The sequence below is a fragment of the Ovis canadensis genome, chromosome 3, assembly GCF_042477335.2.
Source record: "Ovis canadensis isolate MfBH-ARS-UI-01 breed Bighorn chromosome 3, ARS-UI_OviCan_v2, whole genome shotgun sequence".
Taxonomy (NCBI): Eukaryota; Metazoa; Chordata; class Mammalia; order Artiodactyla; family Bovidae; genus Ovis; species Ovis canadensis.
The window spans coordinates 7,545,891-7,573,715 of record NC_091247.1 but is presented as its reverse complement, the minus strand read 5'-3'; the positions used below and the strand labels follow the sequence as shown (position 1 = coordinate 7,573,715).

General features: G+C 51.1%; 2 protein-coding genes across 40 annotated transcripts in view; one reads left to right on the top strand and one right to left on the bottom strand.

Moving 5' to 3' along the window:
• Positions 1-176: 176 nt before the first annotated feature.
• LOC138436548 (kynurenine--oxoglutarate transaminase 1) lies at positions 177-27,808 on the bottom strand. Of its 35 annotated transcripts, none has more exons than XM_069582236.1 (16): positions 26,296-26,337; positions 22,376-22,437; positions 16,239-16,352; positions 13,015-13,216; positions 10,564-10,622; positions 8,271-8,421; positions 4,849-4,998; positions 4,682-4,768; positions 4,314-4,442; positions 2,593-2,713; positions 2,158-2,234; positions 1,939-2,028; positions 1,603-1,789; positions 1,444-1,523; positions 809-895; positions 177-720 (listed from the first exon to the last, which is right to left on the bottom strand). In XM_069582236.1, the coding sequence occupies exons 4-16, from the start codon at positions 13,108-13,110 to the stop codon at positions 655-657; spliced, it is 1,380 nt and encodes a 459-aa protein (XP_069438337.1). In that variant the 5' UTR covers positions 13,111-13,216; positions 16,239-16,352; positions 22,376-22,437; positions 26,296-26,337; the 3' UTR covers positions 177-654. The 35 variants fall into 35 exon arrangements, 28 of the variants coding, with proteins under 28 accessions (XP_069438337.1, XP_069438328.1, XP_069438340.1 ...); XM_069582227.1 differs by having other exon boundaries at positions 10,564-10,652; positions 26,296-26,327; XM_069582239.1 differs by having other exon boundaries at positions 13,015-13,165; positions 26,296-26,327.
• LRRC8A (leucine rich repeat containing 8 VRAC subunit A) overlaps positions 26,056-27,825 on the top strand; it is a 28,205-nt gene continuing 26,435 nt past the window's right edge. For 2 of the 5 annotated variants that reach the window (XM_069582214.1, XM_069582213.1), the window contains exon 1: positions 26,507-26,645. The gene's annotated coding sequence lies outside the window, so the exon portion shown is untranslated. Of the gene's footprint in view, positions 26,646-27,825 lie in introns of all 5 variants that reach the window. The other 3 variants (XM_069582212.1, XM_069582216.1, XM_069582215.1) reach the window with 3 other exon arrangements.

Sequence of the window (27,825 nt, the reverse complement as noted above, 5' to 3'; positions counted from 1 at the left end):
AGGTGACCTCAGACAAGTCCCAAGTCCCTGCCCTTCTTTGGGCTCCAAAACGTTTGTAGAAAGAGAGTCTGGCAGCTGAGGTTCAGGCAGGTGGAAGGTGCCTTCTGTTCTGACTGAGCCCTTGGCAGCAATCAAGCACCAGGGTGTGAAGCGGAGAGAAGCAGCCAATAAGAGTCTGAACAGCTTAAAACTTTATTATGGGAAAAAGTTCTGGCCTGAGGACTCAGAGCTAAATACAACTTCCCAAGAACAAATGTAGATAAGGAAAGGGAAGGATGTCTGAGGCCTGGCTGGGGCCAGGACTGGGACCAAGGCCAGTACATTATTGAAGTCTGCCCTCGGAGTCCCAGCTGAGCCTGGGAAGGGGCGAGGAGACCCAAGACCATTCAGCCCAGCACAGGGAGCACCAGGGAGAGGCCCCAGCCAGGCCTCCCTCACCTCTGCGACAGGAACAGAGCCATGCACCATGAAGAAGTGCTCCCGACTCCCCAAAGACCAAAAGCAGGACTCTTCCCTGGGATCATTCTGTGTTACAGAGACGGGCTCCTCCAGTACCATCTACCTGCCACCTGGGGGATGGCCGAGAGCTGGACAAAGACAGAGCCTCGCAGAGTGTGTAGGCACCAGGCAGGGATCAGGGTTGATGTCACGACCTCAGGGCATGAGCTCAGCCTTCCACTTCTGCAGCTTCTGGTCCATGGCCCGGAGCGTGGATTCATCCTGCACCAACACAGATCAATCCTACCCCTCTCCCCAGCAAGTCTGAGGAGGCTTGGGGAGCTCTGCCCTCCCCAGGCCTGTCCTTTACCTTCACGAAACAGAAGCGGATATAGTGGTCAAAGAACTTCTGGTGTGGCACGCTGATGAAGGTGGACACTGGAATGGCCATCAAGCCCTGGGGAGGAGAAAGCCCATGTCTCAAATATCCCACAGCCTGGCAGGCCTCTGGGGTCCTCAGGGGATCAGAGGGGTCCATGATAAAGAAGGAGAAAGAGAATTAGCTTCAATGCAGCACCTCCCAGTGCTGTGTCAAGGTCAGAGGTAAAACATCCCAAAGCACCATTCCAAGTTCCTCCTTATGTACAGAGGACAGAGGGCGGCTGAGAGCAAGGAAGATCACCTGGCAGGTCAGGGCAGAGCCATAGAAGAAATGTCTTAGAATCGTAGCACTGAGCTGGATGGACCTCAGAGTTAATGGGCCAACCCCTCATTGTACAGATGGGAAGACTGAGGCCCTGAGAGGGTAGGAATTCCTGCCAGCCCACAAGGCCTATTGGAGCACATTAAAAACAGGCTCTCCTTTCCTTGAAATGGATACAACCCTGAACCACGGCTCAGGGCAGAGGCCGGGCTGGATTTTGGCCCATCAGCTCGGGGGTCAGGCGCCCTTAGCAGTGTACAGCCTGTAAAACACACACAGCCACCGGCAGAGCCCCAGCCCACCTTATTCTTGATCATCCACTTGACGAAGCGTCTGTCGTAAGGCTCATCTGCCGCTCCGGGCAAGTCAGGCATCTTGTTTTCTGGGGGACAGAGGACGTGCTGGGTCCTGGGCAGCCTCCAGGGCCCCAGCCCCGGCTCCAACTGGCCGGGCCCACTTACTGAAGTCCGAGATGTCTGTGATGAGGAAGTAGCTGGCCTGGGGGATCACGGGCCGGAGGCCCACGGACTGTAGGCTCTGTATCATGTGGTCGCGGCAGCGCTGGATGTACTGTGGGAACTGCACAAAGTAGCTGCTGGGTTGGCCGAAGTGCAGCTGCTCCCGCTCGAAGCTCTGAGCCACTGCGGCCTGGGGAGGGCGTGGGGGCGGGTGGAGGGGGGGCGGTGAGCGGGTCAGGTGTGACCCGACCTTGGAGCTGGCCCAAAGGCCTCTCTTGCCCCGCCCCTATCTGGGCCCGCCCCTCACCTGGCCACGCCCTCATGGCCACGCCCCCTCACCTGGCACTGCGTGGCACAGTGATAGATGGAGTTCTGGTGCACAGTACGCAGGTGCTTCATGAGCCTGTCCGGGCCAAGGACCCAGCCCACCTGGACCAAGAACATAGGGGAAGGGGGAGGCCCTTGGGGGCCCAGCCAGACCCTTTGCGGATTCCCAGGCCAGCCTCTCCCGCCAACGATTGTAGAGGGAGGGCTCCCCATCCCCCCATCCTCTCTCACCTTCCAGCCTGTGACACTGAAGGTCTTGCCAGCGCTACCGATGGTCAGGGTGCGTTCCCACATGCCAGGGAGGCTGGCTGCCCAAGATCAAAGAGAGAGGCTGCTGAGACGGGGGGGGGGGGGGGGGGGGGGGGTGGAGGCACGGAGTGGGGGCTGGGTCCCAGCAGGGACCCAGGCTCTCAGCGCCGCGGACTCCACTCCGCGTTAAGCTATTTCCAGGACTTATTTGAGCCCCTCCTCATGACAACCTCGGGAGGTAGGTGCCACTGTGTTCCCCTGTCCCGAAAGAGGTGAAGTCACAGCCCCAGGTCACCTGACCTGTGTGGGTCCAGACCCCTTGGTCCTAATCACCAGACCTGTGCTGACACCAGACTGGGCTCAAGGCCCTGCCGCAAAGGTCCGGGGGTACAGGGCGCCCTGGCCGGCTTGGCTCACCGATGCTGATGTGCTGGAACCCATCGAAGACCAACCACTGGTACACCTCGTCTGTGATGCACACCACGTCATGCTGCTGGCACAGGCTGGCCACCAGCTCCAGCTCTTCCCTGGAGAACACCTGCAGGGACCGTCCCCCACCAGAGAGGCCAGCTCAGAGCAATGCGAGCACACAGCCAGAGCCGGTGCCAAGGGCTTCTCTGCCCTCTCCTAACCCTGCAACTGTGACCCTGTGAGGTCAGCTGTGAGATAACAGAAAATATCTCTATTGGTCTCTGCCCCGGATTCTGGCACAGAACTCCTAAAACCCTTGCAACTACTAAGGGGTAAAAGCACTGGAGGGTTTCCCCGGTGGTGCTAGTGGTAAAGAACCTGCCTGCCAATGCAGGAGACATAAGAGATGCGGGTTCGATCCCTGGGTCAGGAAGATCCCCTGGAGGAGGGCATGGCAACCCACTCCAGTATTCTTGTCTGGAGAATCCCATGACGGAGGAGTCTGGTCGTCTACCGTCCACGGGGTCCCAAAGAGCTGGACACACTGAAGCAACTGAGCACGCATGCACAAGAGCACTAGAAGCATCTTTTGCTCTAAGGTCTGGTCTTTGATCCTGACCTTGACACAGGCAATGGAAGCCCCTGTACACTCCTAAGAGATAAGAGCACTAGGAGCATTTTTGTTCTAGTGAGGTGACTCTAAGTGGGCTCCTGGATCAAGGCTGGCCACCAGAGAGACCATGCAAGCCATGATTAGAAGCCTGACATTTTCAGCCCCCTCCCATATCGCACTTCCTGCCACTTCCCCAGAGAAGGGAGAGGGGTTGGAAATGGAGTTGATAATTGATGCCTCCATCAAAATCCTGATAGGTGGGGTTTGGGGAGCTTGCAGAGGTGGATGAGCTCATGCGGGCACCCGGAGGCTGACGCACCCCAACTCCACAGGGGCAGAAGCAAGCACCTGTTCTCGGGCACCGCCCAGACCTCGCCATACTTGTCTCTTCATCGGATTGTTCATCTGTATCCTTTATCATCTCCTTTAATTAACTGAGAACTGTTAGTAGGTGTGTCCCTGAGTCCTGTGAGCCACTCAGATGAATTGAACCTGAAGAGGGGGTTGTGGGCGTCTCAGATTTACAGCCACAGGTCAGAAGCACAGGTGACAAACTGACTTGCGGTTGGCGTCTGAAGTGGGGTGGGGGCAGCCTTGTCAGACTGGGCCCTTCACTGCTGGGAGCTGACACCATCTCCAGGCAGACAGTGTCAGGACTGAATTATATGGAATTGAACTTTGTGGGACACCCAGCTGGTCTCACAGAACTGCTTAGTGTGGGGGAAAAAAGAACCCCGCGTATCTGGCGTCAGCAGCTTTGAGAGTGATAATGGTAACAGTAAAGGAGAAACAGGTGGGAGACTGGGTCTTCCTTGACATCGGTTCTGTCATGTTCCCATTTTACAGATGAGAAAAGTGGAGCGGTGAACTCTCGGGTCCGGGTCTGTGGGGGAGTAATAGAGGCTTCCAGCCCAGCCCACTACCGCTGACACCTTCCCTGGGGATCCCTGCCCCAGGCCCTGGGACCCCAGGAGCCTCGATCCTCAGAGCTCTCCGTAGTTAGCTCGCCCACTTCACAGATAAGAAAACTGTGGCCCCATGGCAGCACACGAGTAACAGAACAGGGACGCAAGCCAATCTGGAGGGGCGCCTGGGGAGGAGGTCCCTCAGGTACCTTTCCCAGGGGGTTGTTGGGTGTGTTGAGGATGAAGGCTTTAGTGCGAGATGTGAACTTGCTGGCCAGCTCCGTGGGATCCAGCTGCCAGTTGCTGCTGGAATCCGGCTCTCCCTTCTGGATGGGGCTCTGCAAGAGGAGGGAGGCAGGGTGGCAATGCTTACTCCTTGACTTTCATCTGTAGGAATTCGGCTCCTCCCTCTCAGGCATCTGCCTCCACTGTCTCTTCTCTGGGGCTCCGGACACCCCTCCCCCCATCCTGGAGAAACTGGCTTCCTCCACTCCCTTCCTTCTTTGCACCTCCCAGGTTCAACCCAGCACACTCCTTGGACCCCTCTGCCCACCCACCCTCCAACCAGCATCCTCACCGGCTTCAGGGACACAAACACAGGGCGACCCCCTGCCATCAATGTCATGGGCTCGTAACAGTCAAAAAAAGGCTCGACGATGATAACCTAGTACAAAGGTCAGATGAGCTGGGGCTGACACCACCCGGACCCTTCACCCCTACCCAGCCCGGGCTTTGCCCATTCACCTCATCTCCTTCATCCACCAGGGCCTGGAAGGCTGTGAACAGGGCCCCATAGGCACCCACGGTTACCAGCACGTTCTTGAGTGGGTCTATCTCCTGTCCCAGCAACTTCCCAAAGAAACTGGCCAGAATCTTCGTCAGGGGTGGGTAACCCTGCCAGGACAGCACGGGTCAGGCGCCTGGCTCAGCCTGGGCCCACCCTCCTGTTCAGACATTCTCTGCAATTCTAGCATCTTTCAGCAGCAAACCTGGGGGTCAAGTCAGCTTCTGTGGGGTGGGTTCTTTCACCTCCACCACCACCCCTTGCCATGAAGCCTGCTCTGTGCCAGGCCCACCACCCAGGGCTGGGATGGATGGGGAACCAGACAGAGTGTATGCCTTCACAATGACAGTCCAGTGGAACCCTCAAAATAGCAACAACTCTAAGCTTTAAACATCTCCCTTTAAGTTTAAGAGAGTTTAAGGGAGGACTTCCCTTGAGGCTCAGCTGGTAAAGAATCCGCCTGCAATGCAGGAGACCTGGGTTCCATTCCTGGGTTGGGAAGATCCCCTGGAGAATGGAAAGGCTATCCACTCCAGTATTCTGCCCTGGAGAATTCCATGGACTGTACAGTCCGTGGGGCTGCAAAGAGTCGGACATGACTGAGCCACTTTCACTTTCTTGAAGTTTAAGAAGGACTTTTTTGCCATCTGAGCCTCTTGGCAGCCTTGCAAGAGAGACATTGCTTGATTCCCATCATTTAACAGGTGGAAAAAGAGACCCAGAGAAAGGAAATGACTTGCCCAAGGTCATGGCAGTTGCAGTGCAGGACGGAGGGTTTATGGTGCAGCTTTGGAAACCCCTCACTTTGAGAGGAGTATTGGATCCATAAGCTTGTTTGCTGAGGACACTTATAAAACATTCCAGGGTAAGCCGAGGGACTGAAACCTAAGGTCTGGAACTTAATTAAATGATTTACCAAACCAGATTTGACTGCATGAACATGAACATTGTCTATACATCAAAATATTCCATGAGCAAAGTTAGAAAACTAAGAGAGAAACATTGCAACATAAAGAGCTCTTGTGAAGCAATAAAACAAATACACATAGCCAAATGAAATAATGAGGGCAGTCATGAAAGAAAAATTGCTGATGTTCAACATTGATAGTAAAAGAATGGACTTTCCTGCCAGCTCTGAGACCAGACTATTGATGGGAATGTAAGTCTTACTGGAGGGCAATTTGATGATATCCGTCATAGGCTAAAAGGCTTACTCCCTTTGATTATCTGGTTTTACTTCTTGTGATTTGAGATAAATGCTCACTTATGTGTACACACAAAATATTCACTGTGGCATTGCTTAATAGTGAGATAACCAAACCAGACCATCAGTGCAGGGCTGGGTAAATAAATTATGGTGCCTCTAGTCAGTGGAATACTATGCAGTCATCAAAAAATGAGGCTATTTTGACTTGGAAAGTTGCCCCTATCATACTATTTAAGGAAATAAACAAGTTCCATAACACTGTATATATAATGTTGAATTGGCTTAGCAGTTCTAGTAGTTCTGTGTGGAGTCTTCAGGGTTTTCTATATATAGTACAATATCCTCTACACATAGTGACAGTTTTGTCTCTTTCCTTCCAATTTGGATCCCTTTTGTTTCTTTTTCTTATCTGATTGCTGTGGCTAGGACTTCTAATACTATCTTGAGTAGAAGAGGTGAGAGTGGGCATCCTTGTCTTGTTTCAGATTTTAGTGGGAAGGCTTTCCGCTTTTCACTGTTGAGTATTATATTGGCTGTGGGTTTGTCACAGATAGCTTTTGTTATGTTGAGATCAGTTTCCTCTATTACCACTTGGGTAAGAGTTTTTATCATGAATGGATGTTGAATTTCATCCAGTGTTCTTTTACATCTATTGAGATAGCCATGTGGTTTTTGTCTTTTGTTTATTTGCTGAATCACCCTGATTTGCTTATGCTGAACGATCCTTGTGAACCTGGGATGTGGCGTACAATCTTTTTTACATGTTGTTGGATTTGGTTTGCTAATATTTGTTGAAAATTGTTGCATCTGTGTTTGTCAAAGCATTGCCCTGTAATTTTCTTATTTGGTGCTGTCTAGTTTTGGTATCACGATGATGATGGTTTCGTAGAAAGTCTTTGGGAGTATTTCCTCTTCAATTTTGTGGAAGAGTTTGGGAATGATCGATATAAGTTCTTCTTTGTATATTTGGCAGAATCAGTCTGTGAAGCCATCTGGTCTCAGACTTTCGTTTGTAGGGAGTTTTTAAATTACAGACTCTATTTCACGTGGAATGATAGATCTGTTCAAATCATCTGTTTGTTCTTGATTCAATTTTGGTGGGTTTATGTTTCTAGAAAAAGATTTGTGATTTTTTAGCACAAATGGACTCATACTATGAACAATATTGGCCTTCCCTTAAGATCCAGTGGTTGGGACCCTGTGCTTTCACTGTAGGTGAACTAAAATCCCACCGACTGAGTGGCACAGCCAGAAAACCCAAAAGAACAAGGTTCTACTGGATAGCACAGAGAACTATATTCAATACCCTATGATAAACTATAATGGGAAAGAAAATTTTAAAATGGGGATATATGTATATTATAACGGAATCACTTTGCTGAGCACCAGAAATTAACACAACGTTGTAAATCAAGCTGAAGCTCCAATACTTTGGCCACATGATGCAGAGTCAGCGTTATAGTTCAATTAAAAAAAATACCAGAAAGCCACACAAATCTCATATGTGGACATATGTGTGTGTTTATACAAACATTTTTAAAAGTTCAAAAGTCTAAACACTCAGCAAAGGAGCACACTGTTGGCAGTGCTAGACTCTGGGTGGTGGGAATGGAAGAAACTTTCCCCCAGACTGTGAGATGCACACCAAGGTTTAAGAACTTGCTCCAGGGCTGGCAAATATTTACTCCGTGGTTCTTCACAGACAAACTTTGGATTTAGAGTCAAAACAAACAAACAAACAAACAAACAACTAACTTTCATCAGTTTTATGTGTCACCTCCTTCAGGAAGCCTTCCCTGACCTCTCAGGTTTCATTCCCTCCTTCGTGCTCCCAAGGACCCCAAGCTCCTCCATGGCAGCATATCAACCACCTTTGATTTCTGCTTCTATTGTTTCGTCTGCTGTTCCCACTAGACCACGATCTCCCAGCTCATGTTTTGTTTTGTTTTGTTTTTTAAATCTGCCTTTCCCCCAGGCCATGAACTGTCCCAGGGCTTGTAACAAAGGAGACAGTCAATGAACACTGAACCGTGGTGGGATTGAATTTCAAGGGCTCTGCCCCGTGAATCCTAACATCTAGATTGGCCTGCTCTCCAGAAAGAGCTGCCCCTTCCTCCCCTGGGACCTCTGCAGAGGCCAGTGTCTGGGGGCCCCCAGAGGGGATGGGAGACTCACAAATGCCTTTGTGTACTGGTTAAGCATGAAGTCCCCGCTGACGGCCTGCTGAAAGGCTTCCACGGCAAACTCTGGGGGTGAGAAGTCTGGGAAGCCTTGGCCCAAGTTTACAACATCAGCCTCCTCGCTGGCCAGTTTGACAAATTCCACCCTGGGCAACAAACAGAGAGTGGGTAGCAGAACCCTCCATCACAACCTGGATTTCTGCTCCATTCCAGGGCAGGGTGAGCAAGGCTGTTGGGCTTGCAAGGGAAAAACTGGATAATTAGCACCCATCCTGATCTGTTTACGGTCATAACTGGTCGCATGCTGGTCACATGTCTCAGCCCAGGGCCTCTGCAACTTTCCATCACGATCCACAGTAAGAAATCACTTTTACATCCCAAACTCTGGAGGGACAAACAGGGACTCCACTTTCTCCTTCCAGTGGGATCCACGGCAGTCTTTCCCATCCTGTCCCACTCTGGTCTTTACAAACACCTGCTGAGCACCCCTAAATGGATTTCATGACCTATTCACGCATCTGTCAATGCCACACTTTGAAACATTTGCTCATATCACCTCTGTTAGTCTATGAGGCAAGTTCTGCTCCTCAGTCGCAATGGGGATGGAGAAGGTGGGATTCAGGGGACTTGCCCGATGGCTCCCCATTAGCTTTTCCCAGTTGGCTTTTGAGTCCACCTCTGTCTGAAGCAACAATCGGGCCCTGGAGAATGACTCTGAATAGACTGTAGTGCCACCAGCCCTGCCCTCTGCCGCCTCTGGCCCCCTACCACCTTTCTTCTGGGCCTGCCTGCTGGCCACCTCTTTAGAGAAGCTGGCAGAGAGGCTGAGAAGCTGGATAAAAAGGCTGGCACATGGCTCCAGGTTGGCAGGGGGCAGAGCAGTCAGGTGTGGTGGCAATGAACGTGCCTAACAATAAATATGTCTAAAATCGGTTCTTCTTCTCTCCAGAGCTTCACAAGGTCTCTGAAGACACGAAGTTGCTGAGGCTCAGAGAGACCGATGACCTGCCCAGAGCCACACTAGTGGCTAAAGCAGAGCTGAGATGCCGAGTCAGATGGTGGGTGTTCCATGGTGGCTGGGACATGGAGCCAGATCCTCAGGCCGGGTCTGCAGGAACCTGGGGCCTCTCATGGCCCTCATCTCTCCTAGCACTCTCCCCTGCTCTGTGTAGTCCTCCCAGGCCAGCCCTGTCCTGACTCTGCCTGAGACTTGGCTTCTCTTGGCCTCAGTCCTCCGCTCTGTAGAATGGGCATGAAAGGCTCAAGAGTCTGCTGCCTCTGTGAGTCAGGACAGACTCTAGCTGCCTCTCCCAGCCAGTCATTTCCTTCCTCTGGGCTGGACTTGACCTTATCTGCAAAATGGGCCACAGTCCTGCCCACCTGCCTCACAGAGAGGACAGAGGGGGCAGCCTGGGGAGCAGGACCCATGGGGCTCAACCTGGAGAGCAGCCGGACACCATAGGGCCTTTGGGCCTGGCCCCCGTATCCCAAACACCAGGGAGCATCAGAAGAGAAGATGAAGGTGGAAGATTTTTGCAAAACACAAAATGCAGTACAGGAGGGGAGTTTGAAAGAAAAAGATGGTCCTCTTTTGGATAAAAACAACAGCCAATGATATCTTTTTTATGTACAGAGGTGGCCCTGTGCTCTTGGCCAAAGCGGGAGTGGGCTGGGAGCAGGGGTTGGAGAAGGGGGAAGAAGGAAGGGCATTCAGTCTTTCTTACACATCTTCAATTGCATCCATTGCATCACTAGTGACAGCGGGCACGTACGTTTTTCACATGTAGAATGAGTCAACTCAGAAAAGATGGTAAGCTCTGCAAGTTTCGGTGAGGAGCTGCCCATGTCTTACCTTCTTATATTCTTTAGCTTATCTTGTTCTCTACTAAGTGTGAAATGAAAGACTACCCCAACCCCCCCGGCCCCCGGAAAGCCCTCAGCCCAGTGCCTGGGTAGTACCCACGGCTCACACAATATTTCATGCCACCCTCCCAAGGCCCTTCAGGGGAGACAGAAGTACCTCCATTTCCTAGCTGGAACCGGAGGCTCAGAGCAGGTGAGTCACTGGCCCCAAATGCCACAGCCAAGCAGGGTGAGGCTGAGACTCAAACCCAAGCAGGTGGCTGGGGGGGTCTCACCTCTCAAGGGCTGAGGCTGCAAACCTCCCGGTCCGAGTATGCAGCCGTCTTGGGTACCACGGAGTCCCTGCCAACCCAGGGACCGCCAGCCCTGCTATCCTTGAGCCAGGGGACCCCCACCACCATCCTCCCCAGTCCTGCCTGGCTCACCACGGGTTGTGGTCGATCCCGTCCAGCCTTCGAGCCTGCAGCCGTTTAGCCATGGTGAGCTGGAGACAACAGAGCGAGCAGGGAGTCAGCTGGAGAGAGCAAGTGGAGAGTCAGCCTGGGCTCGCCCCGGGAAGCAACTGCTCTGTGACCACAGCCTCCATGTCCCCCCCTCCGGGAGGAGGAGAAGGGCAGGGCTCCTCCAGCCTCCCAGGGCCTGGCTCCTCGCCGCCCCACCAGCCTGGACTCGCCCACCTGCCAGCCCGGACTCCGCACATCTTGGGACATAGACTGAATTCCATCAGGTTAAATTTTGACCCAGGAGGGGCTGGGGAGGAGGAGCAGCAGGAAGCAGGAGGGCGGAATAGGGTGACTGTGATGGCAGCGGCTTCTTGCTAAACTCTTCCATGAACTTCCTGGAACCCCCTGACCTGACCCATTTTACAGATGAGGAAATGCAGGGAGCAGTGGGAGGCAGTTGCGTTCAAGGTCACATGACAGATAGACTCAGGCCTGTTTGAGATGAGGCCATGTTCGGACTCGGGCAAAGGGGCTACTTGCTCAGTCTTTCAGGGGCTCAGGGGACCACCCCTCCCCTTCCCTGGGTTCCTTCCAGGCCAGCTTCCCCCTCACCCACAGGTGTGCAGACACTGGCCTGGCCCGGGGATCATCAGGCTCAGGTCCTCAGTCCGTTGTGGCTGGGTGATATTGCGCAAGTGCGTTAGCTCCTCCTGGCCTCAGTCTCCCCATCAGTGTAATAGGGGCATGGCTTCGTGGTCCCTCGGAGCCTCCTGGTCCCTGTGTGTTGGAGTCTCAGTGGGCTGGCAGGTGGTGAAGCCCCCGGCTGTATATCTGAACCCACTGTTCTTCACAGTCCAAGTCCTCACAGCATGCTTACCAGAGGGGTCAGGATAATCCTCATCTAAAGATGAGGACACTGAGGCTCAAAGAAATTTGGGGCCTTGCCCAGGGTCAGAAGAGGAGCTGCACAGGCCTCTGGGTCAGGACGACAGCAACAGCAGGGCTCCTAGCACTTGGCCCTGGGCCTGGAGAAGGGTGTGGGGACCGTCTGTACACCGGCCAGGCTTTTCCATCACCTGGGAGTCCTGGCGATGTGAATGGTTCAGAGAGAGCCCAGCGTGGAGCCTCACACCCAGTGGGTACCTTGCTAACATCGGCGGCCCTGTCCTTTCACCAGGCGCTAATACCTCTTGCCGGGGCTGGCACTCAGCATGTATCCAAATAGTAGAAACGATAGCATAATCTTTGCCAGGGAAATTGTGTGATCCCCAAAATGTTAGACGGCAGTGATTATTTGGTGAGTAAACAGACATTTTTCCTTCTCTTCCTTAAATATTTTCTTTTTTTCACATTTTCTAAAATAAATGTTTTATTATTATGATTAAAAATATGGGAATAGATTACATTTTAGAGGAATGTTTATAAATGTACTGTACTGATATCAATAAAACAGGCGACAAAATGAATGTATGGTATGAGTATGTTTTAAAAAATGCCCTTGTATATGCTTGTATACATACATTTTTTATGGTAATGTGTGAATGGAAAAAAGTTTAGAAGGAAAGGTAGTAACACGTTAACAAAGGTTCCCTCTGAGTGGTGGAATTGTAGGTGATTGAATTATGGGGGTGCTTTTCTATGTTTCTAAGTCTTTTTGTGCGGAGATCATATCATCTTTGATTCTGAAATGTGTATTTTTGCACACTGCACTTTCAGATGTATCTTAGAACCTATAGAATGAATTTAATAGGCGATTTCCTCCTCCCTTACTAGTCCCTAAAATAACAATGTATCTTAATATTGATGTCATTATGGGTTCAAGGATATAAGGACTTGCTTTCGAATTAGGTATGCATCACGTTAAGGAAATACAGTGAAGATGAGTTGGGGCTGTGCTGGAGAGGTGAGTAGAGGTTGGAGTGAGGGAGTTTGAGGAGGGTTGAGATGGCTGAAGGAGTAGAGGGGTACAGGGGCACAGGGAGAGAACAAAGATGAACCGAGCTGAATGAGTTCAGGGAGGAGATGAAAAAGGGCGGAAACTCGAGGTGCTTAACGAAGTGACCTTTGCATACATCACACACAACTTGGATAAGGGAGGAGCCAGTGCCTGTTCTTGAGTTTATGCATAATGCATTTATTCAGCCAACATTCATGAAGCACCTACTGTGTACCAAACACTGGGCTGGGCTAGGGGCCAATGGGGCGGCTGCAGCACCAAGGATGCAGAGCTATAAGCTAGATCAGAAGCAGGGGCTAGGGAGGGACCCACAGCCAGGCTGCAGTCAGAGAAGGCTTCCTGAAAGAGGAGGCTCACGCACAGCTTTGAAGCCAGGACCAAGCCAGAACCCAGGAGCCCCAGGCCATGCGAGCAGCAGAGCTCGGTGGTGGTGGTGGCGGGGGGGGGGGGGGGGGGGGGGGTGCGAGAGCACTTACAGTCTGGTGCAAACACCGGGTGAGCGAAGCTCCAGACTTCTTTCCCCGGAGGGGCCCCACCAGGTGCAAACAGATGGCCGTCGCATTCCTGAACATGCCTCCCAGAGCCGTGGGGCGACGTCCCCTCCAAGGGCAGAGAAGGGAGAACACCCTGGCCGGAAAAATGGCTCTGGGCCCAGGACTTGGTCCCCCCCGCCCAGCTCTAATAACAAAAACAATAAGGGCTGGTATTTATCGAGTGGTCGCTCTGCACCAGGCGCGGCAACAAGGGTTTTGTCCCACGACTATCCTTCAGTCCTTGAAACCCTGGGACCACCCCCCACCCCAGCAACCACAGTAACCCTTTCAAAACGCTAAGAACAAGAGAGAAAAAGATAGTGCTAAGTTGTGTCCAACTCTTTCGAGCCCACAAACTGCAGCCCGCCAGGCTCCTCTGTCCATGGGATTCTCCAGGCAAGAATACTGGAATGGGTTGCCATTTCCTTCTCCAGGGGATCTTCCCGACCCAGCAATTGAACCCAGGTCTCCCGCAATGCAGGCAGATGCTTTACTGACTGAGCTATGTGGGAAGCCCTCAAAATGTAAATCACCTCTAGTTAAAAATGATCCAGGGGAAGATTATGGATGGCTTCTAACATCACAGAGCCAGGCCTACCTCACGTCCTGACTCTGGAAACACACATACCACCTGTAGACTATTTCTGTGCTAAAATCAATCTGAAGCTGACCAGGCCTTAAAAGAGATTCAGGAATTCCCTGGCGATCCAGTGGTTAGGATTCTGTGTTTTCACTGCCAGGGCCCGGGTTCCATCCCAGGTCAGGGAACTAAGAACCCACAAGCCTTGCAGTGCTGCCAAGGGGGAAAAAAAAAAAGATTCAACAAACATTAATCAAAACGCGAATGCTTCAAAAAGAAGAAAATCATTGAAGGACACACTGCACAATTTCAAAACTTACTAAAAAGCTAAGGGAACCCAAAACACAGTGTGGTACTGCCATAAGGATGGACATATAAATCGAGGGAACAGGATTGAGAGCCCAAAAGTAAACTGCTATTTGATCAACTGCTGTTTGACAAGGGGGCCAAGAAAATTCAAAGAGGGACAGGACTGACAGACTGATAGCTCCTTCTCGATTCTGTGGGTGGTGGTGCATGGCTGTTCTTAGTTGGTAAAGTGATTTGTCTGGTTAATTCCGATAACGAAGGAGACTCGGGCAGGCTAACTAGTTATGCGACCCCCGAGCAAAAAAAGAAAAGAAAATTCAATGAAGACAGAACAATCTTTTCAACAAATTGGTGTTGAAACATCTGGATATCCCCATGCAGAAGAATGAAACTGGACTCCTACCTTATAAAAAAAAATTAACTCAAAGTGGATCATAGACCTAAAAGTCAGGGTTAAAACTATAATCCTCCTTGAAGAAAACAGGAGTAAATTTTTTGACCTTGCATTAGAAGACGGTTTTTTAATATATAACACCATATATAGCAGCTTTTATATATCACAACACAAGCAATGAAGAAAAAATGGATTTAGATTTCACCAAAATTAAAAACTTTCGTGTCTCAAAAGATACCATCAAGAAAATGAAAAAACCCACATAGCAGAAAGTATTTGCAAAGTATAAATCTGAATCTCTCCAAAGAGGTATAAAGTGCTAGCAAGCACATGAAAAGATCCTCAAGATCGTTAGTCATTAGGTAAATGGTACACTAAGACACAACTTCACACCCACTAGAATGGCTATAACAAGACAGATAATTACAGGTGTTTCAAGGATGGTGGGAAATTGGAAGCCTTGTATATTGCTTCTGGGAATGTAAAATGCAGCAGTGGATGTGGAAAGCAGTCTAGAAGTTTCTCAAAATGTTAAACACAGAGTTAGCATATGACCTAGCAATTCCGCTCCTAGGTATATACCCAAGAGAAATGAAACACAAAAATATGTCCATACAAAAACTTGTACACTGGGATTTCCCTGGTGGTCCAGTGGCTAAGACCTCACACTCCCAATGCAGGGGACCAGGGTTCCATCCCTAGTCAGGGAACTAGATCCCTTGTGCCGCAACTAAGACCTGGACTTCCCTGGTGGCTCAGACAGTAAACATTTGCCTACAATGTGGAAGACCCGAGTTCAATCCCTGGGTCAGGAAGATCTTCTGGAGGAGGAAATGGCAACCCACTCCAGTATTCTTGCCTGGAAAATCCCATGGACGGAGGAACCTTGTAGGCTACAGTCCATGGGGTCACAAAGAGTCGGACGTGACTGAGCAACTTCAGTTTCCTTTCTTTCTTTTACAAATCCTCATATTAAGAAGAAAACCCAAAGTTTCTACCGTATCCTACGAGCATATACTATGACGCCATATTAGATCAGACATGAGGGCCCAGGTCATTTCCTACCACCGTTTCTCTCGCTTGCTCTCGCCCAGCCACGCTCATCATTCCTGTCTGTTAAGTTTCCTTATCTTATATCAGCGCCAGCAAACATACTCTGCCTTGGGTCAGAGCAAATACTTTAGGCTTTGCAGGGCAGACAGTCCTTGTCACAGCTTCTCAAGTCTGCTGCTGCTTTGGGAAAGCAGCCTCAGATGACACATTCACATACCCGAGGCGGCAGTTTGTGTTGTGGCCTCACTTCTCTGATGAATCTAAGAAAAGCTGTTAAATTTTATCTTGGCTCAGCTTTTTATTCACAAGGACAGTGTGATGACTTCCAAGCTCCTTGCACACAGGACTGGAAACTGGAAGTCCAATATAATCTACCTGCCCACAACATTTCATAACTATCAGTGTGACCCTCTAACTTTACCATAGAGGAGAAACAAAAGGACAATAATTCATAACCCAGTCATGGATACAAATGCTCAGGCTTGCCCACACTAGAAGATTCTAGGAAGTGGATGGTTGTCGGCCCTTGCTTATAAGAAATAGATCTGGTCTATGGGACGTTCCTGGTGGTCCAGTGGCTAAGACTCCCCGCTCCCAATGCAGGGGGCCCGGGTTTGATCCCTGGGCAGGGACCTAGATCCCACATGCCACACAGATCTTTTCCCATGTGCCACAACTAAGATCCAGCGCAGCCGAAAAAGAGAAAGAGGGAAACAAAGTCTGGCCTAAACTAGGCAACTCCCTAGCCTAGTCCCTTCTAAACTCTGCTCCCAATCCAGCCTGTTCCTGCAAGGTCTTTTGAAGCATTTCAGAGCCCAGAAAACTCGTCACCTGCCCCAAGGTGGGGCATGTCCTCCTCTGGTCCTCACTCAGACATCAGCGTCTCCGGAGCATCTTCTCTGACCCGGTCCTGGCAAAGCGCTGAGACCACAGCGTGGACCAGGCCTGTCAAGAGATGCCCACAGACACTGTCACCATTACTATCCAGCAAGTATTTCCTGACCAACGCAAAGCTGTGTGTTATGGCTCGAATCGTGTCCTTCGAAAGGATATGTCCAAGTCCTAACCTCTGGTAACCTGTGAATATTTCCCCAGTGGCTCAGGGGTAAAGAACCTGCCTGCAATGCGAGAGACATGCTGGACATGCAAGTTCAATCCCTGGGTCGGGAAGATCCCCTGGGGATCTTGGGGTTGGTCCATGGGGTCGCAGAGACTTGGACACAACTGAGCGACTAAACAACCACCTGCGAATGTGGCCTTATTTGGAAACAGGATCTTGGAAGGTGTAACAGATTTAAGACGAGGGACTTCCCCTGGTGGTCCAGTGGCTAACAGTCTGGGCTGCAGGGGGCCCAGGTTTGTTCCTTGGTCAGGGAACTAGATCCCACGTGCGGCAACTAAAGGTCCCGCGCGCTGCAACTAACACTGGCCCAGACAAAAATAGCAATGCATGTATGCTGAGTCACTTCAGTCATGTCCGACTCTGTGACTCCATGGACTGTAGCCCACCAGGCTCCTCTGTCCATGGGATTCTCCAGGCAAGAATACTGGAGTAGGTTGGCATTCCTTTCTCCAAAAAATAGTAATAATAGTAAATAAATATTTGAAAAATTTAGGATGAGGTCTCAATGGATCAGAGTGGACCGTTGCCAGTACAGTTTGTTTCCTTGTAAGAAAAGAATGCAGACGCACAGGAGAAAGGTCATGTGAAGACAGCCGCTGCTGCTGCTGCTGCTAAGCTGCCCCAGTCGTGTCCGACTCTGTGCGACCCCAAAGACGGCAGCCCACCAGGCTCCCCCGTCCCCGGGACTCTCCAGGCAAGAACACTGGAGTGGGTTGCCATTGCCTTCTCCAATGCATGAAAGTGAAAAGTGAAAGTGAAGTCACTCAGTCATGCCCGACTCTTCGCCATCCCATGGACTGCAGCCCACCAGGCTCCCCCGTCCCTGGGACTCTCCAGGCAAGACACTGGAGTGGGTGAGGCAGAGATTAATATGTCTCCAACCAAGGAACACCCAGGACTCCTGACAGCACAGAAGCTAAGAGAAAGGCATGGACCAGATTCTCCTCTGGAGCGGACAGAGAAAGCATGGCCCCAATAACACCTTGATTTTGGACTTCCAGCCTCCAGAACGATGAGAGAAAAAATTTGTCTTTATATTTAGAACCACCCGGTGTGTGGTACTTTGGTAGAGACGCCCAGGAGACTAATACAACCGGACACTAGAGGGCGCTGGGGGCACAGCCCCTGCGGGCAGGCCTTCCCGGGGGCTCCTTGGAGGGCGCGGCCTTCAAGCCCAGTCCCAGAGGATGGGAAAGGATGCCAGGCGGTGCAAAGGCCCCTGGGGTGAGCTGGGAGATTCCAGGGGCTGGGAAGTCAGTCAGAGTTCACCCTCTGATTTACTCCCTGTGGCTAAGAAAGTGCGATTATTATCTGAGGAGGGGCATTCCACCCTGTGTCTGGGATAATGTGCTGGCCTGCAAGGCCCCTCAGCAGAGGATGGGAGGTGCACCGCCTGGTGTGAGCCCAGTGCTGGCCTTGGAGGGCACAGCCGTGCCTGTTCTGGGGGGACCAACCATCCCGCTTGCCCGGGATTGAGGGGTTTCTCAGGACACCAGACTTCAGTGCTGAAACTAGCACCATCCTGAGCGAACGGGGATGGGTGGTTCCCTTAGACCGGCCGAGTGCAGGGGTGCCTGCTCCCATCCTGTGTCTGAAACCCTCTGATTCGCCCAGATGGACTTAATCTTAGGGCAACCCCCCTCCTTCACCACCTCCTGGCCACTTGGTTCAAACTCTTCGGCTGCCTGGTAGGCTGATCCTCTGTCTGACACGGTTGCCCACATCCCTTTATGTCTATCAATTCTGGCCTTTTTCCTAAGGCGGCTACACCTCCTCTGCCCCAGATCACACCTGCCATCATCTCACCTGATCATAGAGGTAGGAATAATATTAATACAGTCAGTTCTAATTTGCTCACTCAGCACGAGGCACTGAAATTAGGACTATACTGATGTCATCAGACGCTTTCAACAGCCCTGGAAAGCAGGTGCTATCCTCAACCTGCCCCCCCCCCTCACCTTAATAGGCAAGGAAGGAACTTCTCGGGTTGCCCAGTAGATAAGAATCCGGGTGCCAATACAGGGGACTCGGGGTTGATCCCTCACCTGGGAAGATTTCACATGCCTCGGAGTAAAAAATCTCGTGTGCCACAACTACTGAAGCCGGTGCCTAAAGCCACTGCTCCGCAATGAGAAGTCATAGCGGTGAGAAGCCCCCACACTATAATGAGTAACCCCCACTTGCTGCACCTAGAGAAACCCTGAGTACACCAACAAAGACACCGTGCAGCCGAAAGTAAATAAAATTTAAAAGCAAAACAAAAAAGGCAGGAAATTTGTAAGAATGATAATATAACAACAAAAGCCAGTCAATCCTTAAGGAAATCGACCCTGAATATTCTCTGGAAGGACTGATGCTGAAGCTGAAGCTCCAATACTTTGGCCACCTGATGCGAAGAACTGACTCATTGGAAAAGATCCTGAAGCTGGGAAAGATTGCTGGCGGGAGGAGAAGGGGACGACAGAGGATGAGATGGTTGGATGGCATCAGCGACATGAGTTTGAGTACGCTATGGGAGCTGGTGACAGACAGGGAGGCCTGGCTGTGCTTCAGTCCATACGGTCGCAAAGAGTAGGACCCGACTGAGCGGCTGAACCGAACTGAACTGACCAATCAACAACAGGCTTTGAAAGACGTGATGTGATTGGTCACTCACCGTAGTGCATCTGTCATTTCCGCAGTGATTTGTGGATGGAAGAAGAAGCAAAGTTCATATTTGGTGCAATTAATCATAGGTGAATCCCAGGGACGGGGGAGCCTGGTGGGCTGCCATCTGTGGGGTCGCACAGAGTCGGACACGACTGAAGGGACTTAGCAGCAGCAGCAACATAATATGGCAAATGAAATTTGAACTGTGTTATTGCGGACTTCCCTGGTGGCTCAGACGGTAAACAGTCTGCCTGCAATGCGGCAGACCCGGGTTTGATCCCAGGTCCTGAAGATCCGCTGGAGAAGGAAATGGCAACCCACTCTACTATTCTTGCCTGGAAATTCTCAAGGATGGCGACGCCTGGAAGGCTACAGTCCATGGGGTCGCAAAGAGTTGGACACGACTGAGCGACTAATGCTTTCATTGAGGGACTGGTGTTATTTAACTATACTAGAAAGCAAGGACTGCCTCATTATGTACTGTATATGCTTGTGTGTAAATTATGAAGTGATTATTTCCCTGGGATTGGGTCGGGGAGGGTCTTATAAACTTCCATGTGTGTATGTGCAGGCAGGCCTGTTCAGTCCAACTGTTTGTGACTCCATGGACTGTAGCCTGCCAGGATCCGTCGTCCATGGAATTTTCCGGGTAGAATACTGAAGTGGATAGCCATTTTCTACTGCATGGGATCTTCCTGACCCAGGGATTGAACCTGCATTGACAAGCAGATTTCTTTACCATGGCACTACCTGGGAAAAAAAACTGTTCTTGTTTTTCTTTTTGAGGCGGTGTTTTTATTTAATTAATTAATTTATTTTTGAGGCAGTTAAATTCTGGAATCACATCTTGGACTGAAGCCATTTACTAGCTGTATGACTTCTGGCAAATTACTAAACCTTTCTGAGTATCATTTCTGAAATGAAAATAATGATAGTTCCTGGTCCATGGGTTGTAGTGAGAAGTCAATGAGTTAACACATGAAAACCACTTAGTCTGGTGCCAGGCAAGGAGTCAGTGTTTCAAAAATGTATCATTGTTATTATTAAAATTTAGTCTGAGAAGTGCTGCAGTGCAGGCAGCTCGAGGGAGGCCAACACTGCCTGGAGAAGGGAGCTTAAATGCACCAGGTGACCTTCAGAACACCTTTCTGGGCAGCTTCCAAGGCATCTAAGATCTCAGACTTCCTGGCTGCCAGGCAAGGGGCTGGTGCCCAGCGGTCAGTGCTTCCCCCAACACACGCCTCCATCAGTCTAAGCAGCTATTGGCCACCTTCTCGGCCAGAAGTCACCAGGACTTGTGACCAGCGGGTGGATGACCCCTCGGGACAGGCTTCAGTGACCAATCCTCTGGCTGCTGATGTCAGCTACACCTCCTGCTGGATGCAGCCTGGAGGGAGACCGGATAAAGTCCAAAGCCTCCTAACTTGGCCTCTGGAGCAGGTCTAAGTCCAGACGCTGCAGCTTCTGTATTCTCTCCACTCTCAAATACATAAATCCTTTGCTTCTGAATAGATGTTGCCCACCTTTGCTCAAGCTATATCCTGTCTGACAGGCCTTTTAATCTGACCCCCTAGCAGGGCTGAACCCCAGCTCTGAAGTCTCCTGGGTCAGTCTGGGCCCTCCCCAGAACTCAGATCATCTATGATGTGCCTGACTCCTGTGCTAAATACTCATCTTCACAACAGCCTTCAGGAAGGCGTCATTGTCCCTGTTTTGCTCAAGAAGAGAATGAACAAAGCTCAGTCAGCTGAGAGAGCCTGAGCTGGGTGGGATTCAACCCCTGGTTTACCTGTTTCCAAAGTCAAAACCTGTCTCCCACAAAAATCCTTTTGGGAGGTGGGTGCTGATGCCTCTGTCAGCTCCCCTGCATCCAGGAGACCATCAGCCCCTGGGGACACGAGCCATGCCTTATCCAGCTTCCACCCTGCATGGCAGCTTGCATGGACAGGCAAGGTGGCTTTGGCTTTACAGCCTGGCTGCACATCACCTACGCCAATTGTGTGTAGTAAGGGTGTCAGGTTTTCGTGTTTCTCAATAGTGGCACACTTGCTGTTTGGGCTGAGTCAGTTCTTTACCAGGAAGATCTACATCTTCCCACGGTGGCTAGAAGGATGTTTACCATCCTTGGCCTAAATATGTCAGAAGATCCCCCTCCTCCCCTCCCCTGTCCAATTACTGAGAAAACACAAACCATGGCACCTCTGGAGGCAAGACCAATCTGTTATACCAACAACCACAGAAGATGAAAGCTTGGATTTATAACTTGAACTTGGATAAAATGGTCCCGGCTCCACTCTGAACGAGATATAGGACCTTAGTCTTACCACAACCAGATTCAGCTTCCTCATCTGTGCAATGGGGACAATAATAAATAATAATGCAATCACCCTCAGAAAGCATTTAGCACAGGTTCCTGGTCCACTTAACCTGCCAATGACAGCAAACTGTTAACATTTAAACCTCTAAGACTTTCCGTAAAAATTAGTTAACCAAGTAGGACAATAAAATCTCTTGTAGATAATGAATTATTTATCTTTTGGTTTGTCTTGGATGTACAGAGTCCCTCCAAGACAACTGTCTGATGAAAACTTGTTGAATCAATGGTTCTGCCCCAAGGGAGGTTACATCTGTCTGGGGAGCTCTAACAAGTACATTGACTCAGACACAGTTCCCCCTTAGCTTTGGGTTTCCCAGGTGGCGCCAGTGGTAAATAATCTGCCTGCTAATGTAGGAGACATAAGAGATGCAGGATTGATTCCTGGGTTGGGAAGATCCCTGGAGGAGGGCATAGCAATCCACCCTAGTATTTTTGCCTAGAGAATCCCATGGACAGAGGAGCCTGGTGGGCTACAGTCCATAGGCTTGCAAAGAGTTGGACATGACTGAAGCAACTTAGCACGCACGCTCGCCCCTTGGCTTTGGAATTGGCAAGACAGAAATGGTTTCTGGAGACTGTAGGCTCCCAGGCCAGAGGGGCTGGTGGGTGGGGAGCCTGAGTGAGTTACACAGTAGAAAGGCCACTCCTTTTCCCTCCTGGCACAGGATCCAGATCCAAAAATTGAAATCTCACTCTTTGGGGCAGTTTTACACATGGAGGAGAAAACAATACATGTGTATATATTTAGTGCTGGCAGAAAGACGAGAGTCATATCAGTTGTACAAACGTAGAAACTGTCAGAGCGGGGAAATGACTTACCCAAAGTGAAAGTCCTGGGAAAGCACAGCAGGACCTCAGCTATGAATCCAAAGCTTGTTTCACTGTACAAGAATGAGGAAGTGAGATGAGTGTTCGGAAAATATTTCAGGGAGCGGGCAGTGCCATCTGAGAGTGGGAAGTGGCTCCAGGTCTATTAGGGCAGGAGTAACGGTGATTCATCTCTTGCTGAAGCTGGAGTGACTTTGGCTTGCTGGCTACAGAAGGCTGGGAGCGGGGTGTACCCAGCTAAATGTCCCAGCACGTGAGAGACCTGACAACCCAGGTGAGCACGAACGGCCAGGAAGACAGGAGGAACATTTCCGTGCTGACAGCTTTGTTCACATGGGCAGAGTTTCTACGTCAGCAAGTTGGCTGCCACCCAGGGACCGAATGAATGGGGGGATGGGCATCAGTATGAAGGACTTTCTCATTGCTGTGCTTAATTGGTCAGTCGTGTCCGACTCTTTGTGATACCATGGACTGTAGCCCACCAGGCTCCTCTGTCTATGGGGATTCTCCAGACAAGAATACTGGAGTGGGTTGCCATGCCCTCCTCCAGGTCTCACTGCTAACCCTCCTGTATTCCTTTGTTGCCCCAAGCTGGATTATGACATTAGGGAGTCCTCCGCTTTGGAGATGTGGAAGGTTAAGCGCGGTGTGGAGAGTGGGATGCCATGTTGTAGGCACTCATGTTGCCATGAGGAGGCACTGTCTGGGAGGAAAAAGCCGATTTAGGCAGAAACCAGACAGATCATTTCTAACCTGCACAGTCTCTGATCGTGTCAATTATTTTCAGGTATGAATGTGTCTCTGCTCCAGGCCCCAGCTTCATCATTTCTCCTCCTAGATACCTTATGCATCTTTCTCTCTCTCTCTTTTTTTGGCTATGCTGGGTCTTTGTTGCAAGGCATGGGTTTTTTTTTTTCTCTAGTTGCAGAGCATGGGCTTAGCTGCCCTTAGGTATATGGGATCTTAGTTCTCTGGCCAGGGATGGAACTTGTGTCCTCTGCATTAGAAAGTGGGTTCCTAACCACTGTACCACCATGGAAGTTGCTTATGCATCTTTCAGTCAGGTTAAATGTTACCTCCTTTGAGAAGCCTTCTGTGACTCCCCTGGGGCTGAACCAGATGGCACCTCCTCTGTGCTCCCAAGGCCTGAGCTTGCCCACCCACCACAGTACTCATCACAGATGCCAACAGCTGCGTTGTCTGTTGCCCTCACCAGACTCTAAGGACAGGAACTGTGTCTGTGCTGTTCTCCATCAACTCCTCAGCCTCTGGCAGCTCAACTAACTGCCCTGAGGTGTCTCAAGGAATTAGTGTTGATGGTCCCAGGAGGCTGAGGGAGAGACTGAGGAGCTCAACAACCTTTCTAGAAGTTGGGAAGTGAGGACCTCCTTTGGGCAACACTTTTTTTTTTAAGTATACTTGATTTACAATGCTGCGATGGGTAACTTTCTTAATTTCTCTGTACTTCAGTTACTAATCTGTAAAATGGGACTAATCTGTGTGTAAGGCATAAAGTAGGACATGAGGGAGCACTCAGTGTCAGCAATCACAGTTAGTTCTGCAGGAGGGGACATGGAGGCTCAGGGAGGTATGTGCCAGGTCCAAACTCTAGGCTAGAAAAGGCAAGTCTTGGACTCCAGTCTGGGTTCTGGCCTCCAATCTGTGCCTCTCTTCATTCTACACTGCTTGTTGTTGCCTGTCTGTTTCACTTCCTCAGTCAATAGACAGCCAATGAACAGCTACTGGATGCCTGCTGGGTGCCAGGTCCCAAGCTGAGAGCTGTAAGGCTGACAACAAAAGATGCTTTTCAGGAGGCAGTGGGATGAGCAAGAATGGCATTAGTGTAAAATGCTCCCGGGCTAAAATTCCAGCTTTTCCACGTCCTGGCTATAAGATATTACTAAGGTCTCTGATCTCTGAGCCTGTTTTCTGCTTTAATAATGAGGAAATACAAGACTTCCCAGCAGGAGAGCTGCAACCTAGCACTGGGCACCACTGGATATAAACAGAAGCCAGTTATTATTAATATCCTCAGCATCCCATTTTATTTTTAACCAACCAGTGCGCATGGTAGTTAATTCTTCCCCCTTGTCCAGGCACCCAGGACCTGGTTCTTTGTCCCAGGCCACCACAGTTAATTACTTGTGCATTTCACTAGCTGGGTGATACACACACCAGAGGAACCAGAGATCAAATTGCCAACGTCCGCTGGATCATCGAAGATGCAAAAGAGTTCCAGAAAAGCATCTACTTCTGCTTTAATGACTATGCCAAAGCCTTTGACTGTGTGGATCACAACAAACTGTGGAAAATTCTTAAAAAAGAGATGGGAATACCAGACCACTTGACCTGCATACAACTGGACATGGAACAACAGAATGGTTCCAAATCAGGAAAGGAGTATGTCAAGGCTGTATGTATGTCAAGGAGTATGTATATTGTCACCCTGCTTATTTAACTTATATGCAGAGTACATCGTGAGAAACACTGGACTGGATGAGGCACAAGCTGGAATCAAGATTGCAGGAAGAAATATCAATAACCTCAGATATGCAGATGACACCACACTTACGGCAGAAAGCAAAGAACTAAAGAGCCTCTTGATGAAAGGGAAAGAGGAGAGTGAAAAAATTGGCTTAAAACTCAACATTCAGAAAACTAAGATCATGGCATCTGGTCCCATCACTTCATGACAGATAGATGGGGAAACAGTGGAAACAGTGACAGACTTTATATTTGGGGCTCCAAAATCACTGCAGAAGGTGACTGCAGCCAATATTAAAAGATGCTTGCTCCTTGGAAAAAAGTTATGACCAACCTCGACAGCATATGAAAAGCAAAGGTCCGCCTAGTCAAAGCTATGGTTTTTCCAGTAGTCATGTATGGCTGTGAGAGTTGGACTGTGAAGAAAGCTGAGCACCGAAGAACGGATGGTTTTGAACTGTGGTGTTGGAGAAGACTCTTGAGAGTCCCTTGGACAGCAAGGAGATCCAACCAGTCCACCCCAAAGGAAATCAGAGCTGAATATTCATTGGAAGGACTGATGCTGAAGCTGAAACTCCAATACTTTGGCCACCTCATGCGAAGAACTGACTCACTGGAAAAGACCCTGATGCTGGGAAAGATTGAAGGCGGGAGGAGTAGGGGAAGACAGAAGACGAGATGGTTGGATGGCACCACCGACTCAATGGACATGATTTGGAGTAAGCTCCGGGAGTTGGTGATGGACAGGGACCCGGCGTGCTGCAGTCCATGGGGTCGCAAAGAATCGGACACGACTGAGCGATTGAACTGAACTGAATGAACACATACCGGCAGACGCCCACGCCCCCACTCACGTTATTTCACACAAACGGTAGCAGCGATCAACGCTGTTTTTTTCATCCCTTCACTTTTCCACCTATAGTATCTTGGAAGCGGTCCCCTATTAGTGCATGGTGAACATTTTTCTTTTTTAGCGGTGGCGCAGTATTCCATTGTACGGATTCTCTTTTAACGCGGTTGCCGTTACTATTATCAATCTGGGAACTCCGAGGACTTGGGATACTTAGAGCTGTCAAGTTGGAGTCCAGCATCCGGCTCCAGCCCCGGCTCCACCCAGAATTCACCCATTCGCCCCGGGCTCCCTCTTCCCCACCCGTACCGTACGATCGCGCGAGTGGGGGTGGGGCGGGGGATGGGGATGCAGAGAGGACCAGCCTGGCGGATCCCAGTGTCCGAGTGCGGGTCGGCGAGAGGCGCGCGCAACAGCTAGGGGCTGAGGTCAACCTTTCCGGCGTAGCCACTCCGCTATACCAGCAGCACCAAACGCAGCGAGTAGTCTGGCACAATCAAGCTCGGAACCAGCTGTCAGGCCCTCCCTCCTCGGCACCTGATGTCGGGGCAACAACGCTCCGGAACCGGCTACTCACCCCCGCCTCCGCCGCTTCACCCTTCGTCCCCACGCCCCGAAGGTTACAGCTATCCCTGTCCCTTTAAGGGGGCGGAACCAGGGCTCCGCTACTTCCGCCCCAAAGCCACATGGCGCCAACCGGGAGCAGAGCGGGTGAAGGCGAGGAGAAGAGCGCCCCTCAAAAAGATGGCTACGCCCCGGGCGCCGCGTTCGCGCCCGGCGGTGACGTCACTTCCGGGGCGGAGGAGGCTGAGTGGTGCAGTGAGGGACAAACAAAAGGAGGCGCCGGAGGGGCGCAGTGGCCGGCAGCGGGACAGAGCGGCAGGGGCTCGGGGCTGCCGGCTGGGCGGCCGGGCGCGGCGGGCCCAGGTGAGCGGGTGGGGAGGGGAAGGGGGAGCGAGCTGTCATTTCTTGAAATCAACTCCTGGACGTCCTCGGACAGCTGCCCGGCCCCAGGCGCCTTGGGCAGCTGGGACTCTGCCCGCCGGGGCTGGCTTACTGGGGGCCTCCCGCGTCAGCTCGGTTCTGCCTGCCTCCGGGTTCCCCACGCCCTGGGTCACAGGGGTCCCCCCCAGCCTCTCCCCGGCGCCGCGGCGCGCGAGCCCCCTCCCAGGCACCCTAGTGCCTCCCTGCGCTCTACATACCGGGAGTTTCCGCCTCGGCTCCCCCAGGTCCCCTTGTCGTCTCCTGGGTTCCCCTAGATCCCCACCCCTCCACACACACACACTCCCCCACTTACTGGAGGTTCCACCTCTGGGCCCTCTCCTTGGGACCTTTTTTTCCCCCCTTTTTCAAAGGTTCTCCTGGGCTCCTGGCCCGTTCCTCTTCCCTTGGAACCCTCCCTCCTTTGGATCGGGCGGGAACTGTGCCCTGACTTGGGTGGGGGGAGGGCAGATTCCCTGGCGAGGCTCTTGGGGGCCTGTCTGGGCTGGGGTTCCTGGGAAGCCCAGTCCAGGGGTCTGAGGTTCTGAACCCTGCCGGTGTCTTGTGCATCTAGATGGGCCTGAGAGCCAAGTCTAATGAGGTGCGGGCCAGAGACCTCGCAAAGTTGGCTGCCCAGCTGAAGCAGCATAGCCATGGGTTCTTGAGGCTCCCTGATGATTCTGCTTTCCCCTGGTCTGGACTGGAGTGAAACCGGGATTGGGCTGATTCTCTGCCGGTGCCAGTGCTGCCTTTTTTGGGAAGGAAGAGAGATGGTTGGGGGTGTTTCTGGCAGCAACCTCCTCCTGATGAGGACTTGGCTGGAAGGGTGGGGCCGTCTCTTCCCTAAGGGCTCTTTCCCTGCCTTACCCCCCTGAAGCCTTTCTGGGATGAGGTGTGAGGGAAAGGGAATTTGGGCCTAAATTGTAGAGGAAGGATTTGGTGGAGATTAAAAGCTCCCAAGGGCCTCTCCTACCTTTTCCATTAGGAATTACCTTATTCCCCTGACGAACTGTGTATCCTGCCAGCTGCGTAGACAGACGGGCAGACAGACAGACAGGCAGACAGACAGACTGGAGGCAGGAGGAGGAGGTCTGATGTTGGTGGCTCTTCTTGTGGAGGGGATGGG

Bases quoted from the DNA above. Each gene is read 5' to 3' on its own strand.
- LOC138436548 (XM_069582225.1), bottom strand. From the start codon at position 13,110: ATGTTCAGGAATGCGACGGCCATCTGTTTGCACCTGGTGGGGCCCCTC. The intron at 4,999-8,270 runs GTGAGTCTCCCA...CTGTCCTGGCAG, and splicing joins ACCAGTACACAAAGGCATTT to GGTTACCCACCCCTGACGAA. The intron at 1,790-1,938 runs GTGAGGGGGCGT...CGCCCTCCCCAG, and splicing joins ACTGTGCCACGCAGTGCCAG to GCCGCAGTGGCTCAGAGCTT.